General features: G+C 35.7%; 1 protein-coding gene across 1 annotated transcript; it reads right to left on the bottom strand.

The window, feature by feature from the left end:
• Positions 1-840: 840 nt before the first annotated feature.
• Positions 841-2,187, bottom strand: LOC116182070. Its single transcript, XM_031502569.1, has 5 exons — positions 2,068-2,187; positions 1,451-1,531; positions 1,242-1,402; positions 1,092-1,196; positions 841-1,037 (listed from the first exon to the last, which is right to left on the bottom strand). The coding sequence occupies exons 2-5, from the start codon at positions 1,518-1,520 to the stop codon at positions 984-986; spliced, it is 390 nt and encodes a 129-aa protein (XP_031358429.1). The 5' UTR covers positions 1,521-1,531; positions 2,068-2,187; the 3' UTR covers positions 841-983.
• Positions 2,188-4,006: the final 1,819 nt, after the last annotated feature.

Here is a 4,006-nt window from a genome sequence, read left to right on the forward strand (position 1 = left end):
AAATTTATTTTTGGTTTTATGAACTTAAGCTGTTTTTATTTTATTTTATTTTAAATGAATGATCAAATTTTCTTTTTTCAAATTTTATAACCATATTAATAAAACTAATTGCTATTTATTTTGTAGTATTTATAATGAAGCTAATTATTATTTTTTTTTTGTTAGGTATAATAAGCAAAAACTTAACTCAGTTGCTATAAGCTGTGTTATAAGTATACTTTGTACTTCAAGAGCAATAAAGTTCTATCTATCTATCTATCTATCTATTCCTTTTATATATGCATTGTACTAATTTATTATTTACTATATTTACTGACGTGACCTATTTATGGTATACAGACAAATAAAGGTTGATGGTTGATCCTCATAAAAGGAGCCTCAGGGTTGAACCAGTAAAAAGGGACGTTACGAATCTGGGCCTCGAAAACCTGACAACGGGCGAAAAAGGGTAAAGAGGGACCCCTCGCACTGATGTACTGCAATTGCCCAACGTTTACTACCCTTGTCAAGTTTAACGAAAACTGACATAAATTCATATAATGAAAAACGGCAAAGACGAGATCATTTAACAAATATTATCAAATGAAACCGCGCCAAGAGTTTGTGGACAAAAAATCCTCAACAAAAAGTAGTAACCTCCACAAGAAAAGGGATCCAGATCGGGATCCTCACCACTGAATATGTTTGAAGCAATAAGCATCTTGGGTCTACAACCACCAGGAAGGAAGTGCTCCACTCACCTTGATCAGGTTGGTGAAAAACTATTTGCAGTAAAAATGAATCACAGTAAGGAACACTTTTAAATATTTCGATAGGTTGGTCCTGTGTTAATTAAAAAAGCGTTAGCTAGCAAGTTTATTTTTCACATAGGTAGATTATATTATAATTTTAGTACAGCGGGTGATTGAATTGGGCACAGATTTGAAATATTGCCAAAGGAACACAACAGACACGAAAGCGTACGCAGTAACCGGAATAGCTTCTCAGTTAACTCTTGCAAAATGACGTTTAGCTGTTACATTCATAACGGTAAGAGTCTGCAAATCGAAAACGTGTTTACCACCTAAACGGTCTAGGGGCAAAGATCTTACTTGCACGAATCCCTTTGGGGTAAAATCGTAAACCCTGGTTCCATATCGACCATCATCCGCAGTCGTAGTCACAGTGAGAGTGTTTCCGTCAAGTTTCCCAGTATTCTGGAAAAGAGTTATCTCGCAATATTCCTAGATAGGTCTACTAACCGTCAGCGTCACTGGATATGCTATTAGAGGTTCTGTCCATTCCTCATCCAACATGACCCGAAATCTGGTAAATCCATAATCAAAGATATATACATTTCCGTCTAAAGTCACATTCACTTCTAGTCCCGGATCTGACAATTTGTCGGCATGGGCCGGAACGCCTGAGATTTGAACGATTTGTTATAAGAAACGGAAATTTCCCCACTTACCTATGGCATTGGTAAATTCGGAGGCATTTTCGCATTTCTGAAGCTTGTATTTTCCAGTGATTTGAACCATAGCGTCGCTTTCTGTGAAAAGTATAAAAAAATTGTGTAATGAACCTATGAAGATTACTAATTAAGTTTGGGAGTGGTAACTTCAATACAATCTACGAGGTTTCAGTGATCTCATCGGTGACCTTTCTCAAAGCACAATCATCATGAATGATTATAATTTGTTCTTCTTTATGTTGTTATATATTTTCCATATTCCGTACAACAGATTGAATATTACAATAAACGGTTTGGTCCATCACACAAAACTAGGTTTGGGTTTGGATCATGAAAGAACTGATGAATTACTTGAGAGGGCTAAAAATCATAAACGACCCTTCAAGGGAATAAATGACTCTACCTTACATTAAACTATAGAAACCTCCCGATCTACTGTTAAATTAAGACTAATAAATTAACCTACTTACACCTATTTTAAACGAAGCTTTACATGCTATAGCTGGAAATATATATGTAAAGTCAACATTTAGAAAGAAAATATTTAATTAATAATGACGAGAAGGGATAGGTACTATATTACAATAATAATAAAGAACAATATCAACACTTGCCAAATTGCACTGAAGAGATGATACGTGATGGTACTCTGGAATAAGTTGTAACCAACAGACAAGTAGCACCGCTTTTGGCAGGCTGCTACAAAATGAATGCATCATAACAAGATAGTGCTTGTATATATAGTCAAAGTAAATCGTTATCCTAACTGGATAAGTAAAAATCTATACTCTACATTACGTACATTTGCATGTTATGTAATTGGTAAATCGCATCAATGAGAATCCCTAAGAAAGACTGTTAATGCATGCAGTGATTTGATGACATACATACACAGCTGATTTATTAAATCTTTTTTTTTTGTGGCCATTCCTACAATGTCAAGGTACGTCAGTAACTATTGTATAACAAATAAAAAATGATTACATCTATAATAAGCGTAGGGATATTTCAGTTTAAATAACATACAACAGATAACGTACAACAGATAACATCTATGACTTCACATATGCTTGGAGCGAGTAATAGCAATTGCTGACAAGATAGATTCTAAGAGCATTTATTAAACCTTTTTTTTTGTGGCCATTCCCACAATGTAAAGGTAAGTCAGTAACTATTGTATAACAAACAAAAAATGAATACATCTATAATAAGCGTAGGGATATTTCAGTTCAAATAACATACAACAGATAACGTACAACAGATAACATCTATGACTCCACATATTCTTGGAGTGAGTAATAGCAATTGCTGACTAGATATATTCTAAGAGCACTTTTGTACTTTATTATACAACAGTGAATAGATTAAATCTCAATATTTTCACGACAAAATTTTTTTAGTGAGACATATTTTTTGATAAGGGTGCCGTTCAGAATTTAAAAGTAAACGGAAGCATCCCTTTCGATTTACGCTCAAGCTCTATAAAAGATAGGTACTTTTTTAATACGCAAATACTAAGGCGCACAGTCGTGAGAGGATGCCTCCAAGGTGGAGTGCTATCATCACTTCTGTGGAACTTAACTGTAAACATTCCATGCAAGAGAAGATATCAAGAAAGAATCTCAGGTTACTCGCGGGTATACTTTCTCGGAGACATGTAGATGAAACAAACACATCCACCGCATGGCAGAATTGCCATCTTGTAGACGATGTCACACAGATGATGAGACTGCACACCACATAGAGCCGCATCCATCATCCTTAGGTTCATCTCTCGTGTCGAGTGGTTTGAGTGAAGTTTAGGGGTCAAACAACTATAGTCAGGGAGGTAGTACAAAGGTCTAAATTTGAGGGCTAGGTAGGCGTGGAACCTGTCCACCCTTATATCGTGCTCCAGTATCCCACAGAAAGTAGTCGCAGAAGTGTTTCTGGTGGCACTATGTTCAGTTTAGGAATATTTTGATTTCCAAATTCCCCAACATTTTCTTCAAACAATACATCGCTTATAAAGTCAATGTTGCTTGTTTTAGCAATGAACCGCCTGTTAAGTCTAAAATGATAATCAAAATTGTCCCTAACTATATGCGTGTGCGGACAATTCGCGCCCGGATAATTCGCACCCGGACATTTCGCTCTCAGGATATTTCGCACCCTGGACATTTCGCTCCCGGATAATTCGCACTCGGATATTTCGCACCCTGGACATTTCGCTCCTGGATAATTCGCACCCGGACAATTCGCACTCGGAAAAATTCGCACTCGAAAAATTCGCTCCCGAATAATTCACACCTGGATAATTCTGTAAATCTTTGATTTATTAAAATTAAATATTTTTAAGAGGCTACTAGACCATTGCCTTTACGGAATGTATGTAGTAGTGCACATCTTGGTAAACATCTACTTCATGGAAAAATGTTTCAAATAATAGTTATTTGGTCTTTCATTTTCAACACATCGCGATTCTTAAGTATTTCCATTTCTTAAATATAATCACGCTGGTTTTTTTTTTAGTTGTATGAAGAGTCTGATATTGTTAAATCCTGTAATTTAAGA

The sequence above is a fragment of the Photinus pyralis genome, unplaced genomic scaffold, assembly GCF_008802855.1.
Source record: "Photinus pyralis isolate 1611_PpyrPB1 unplaced genomic scaffold, Ppyr1.3 Ppyr1.4_unclustered_Scaffold337, whole genome shotgun sequence".
Taxonomy (NCBI): Eukaryota; Metazoa; Arthropoda; class Insecta; order Coleoptera; family Lampyridae; genus Photinus; species Photinus pyralis.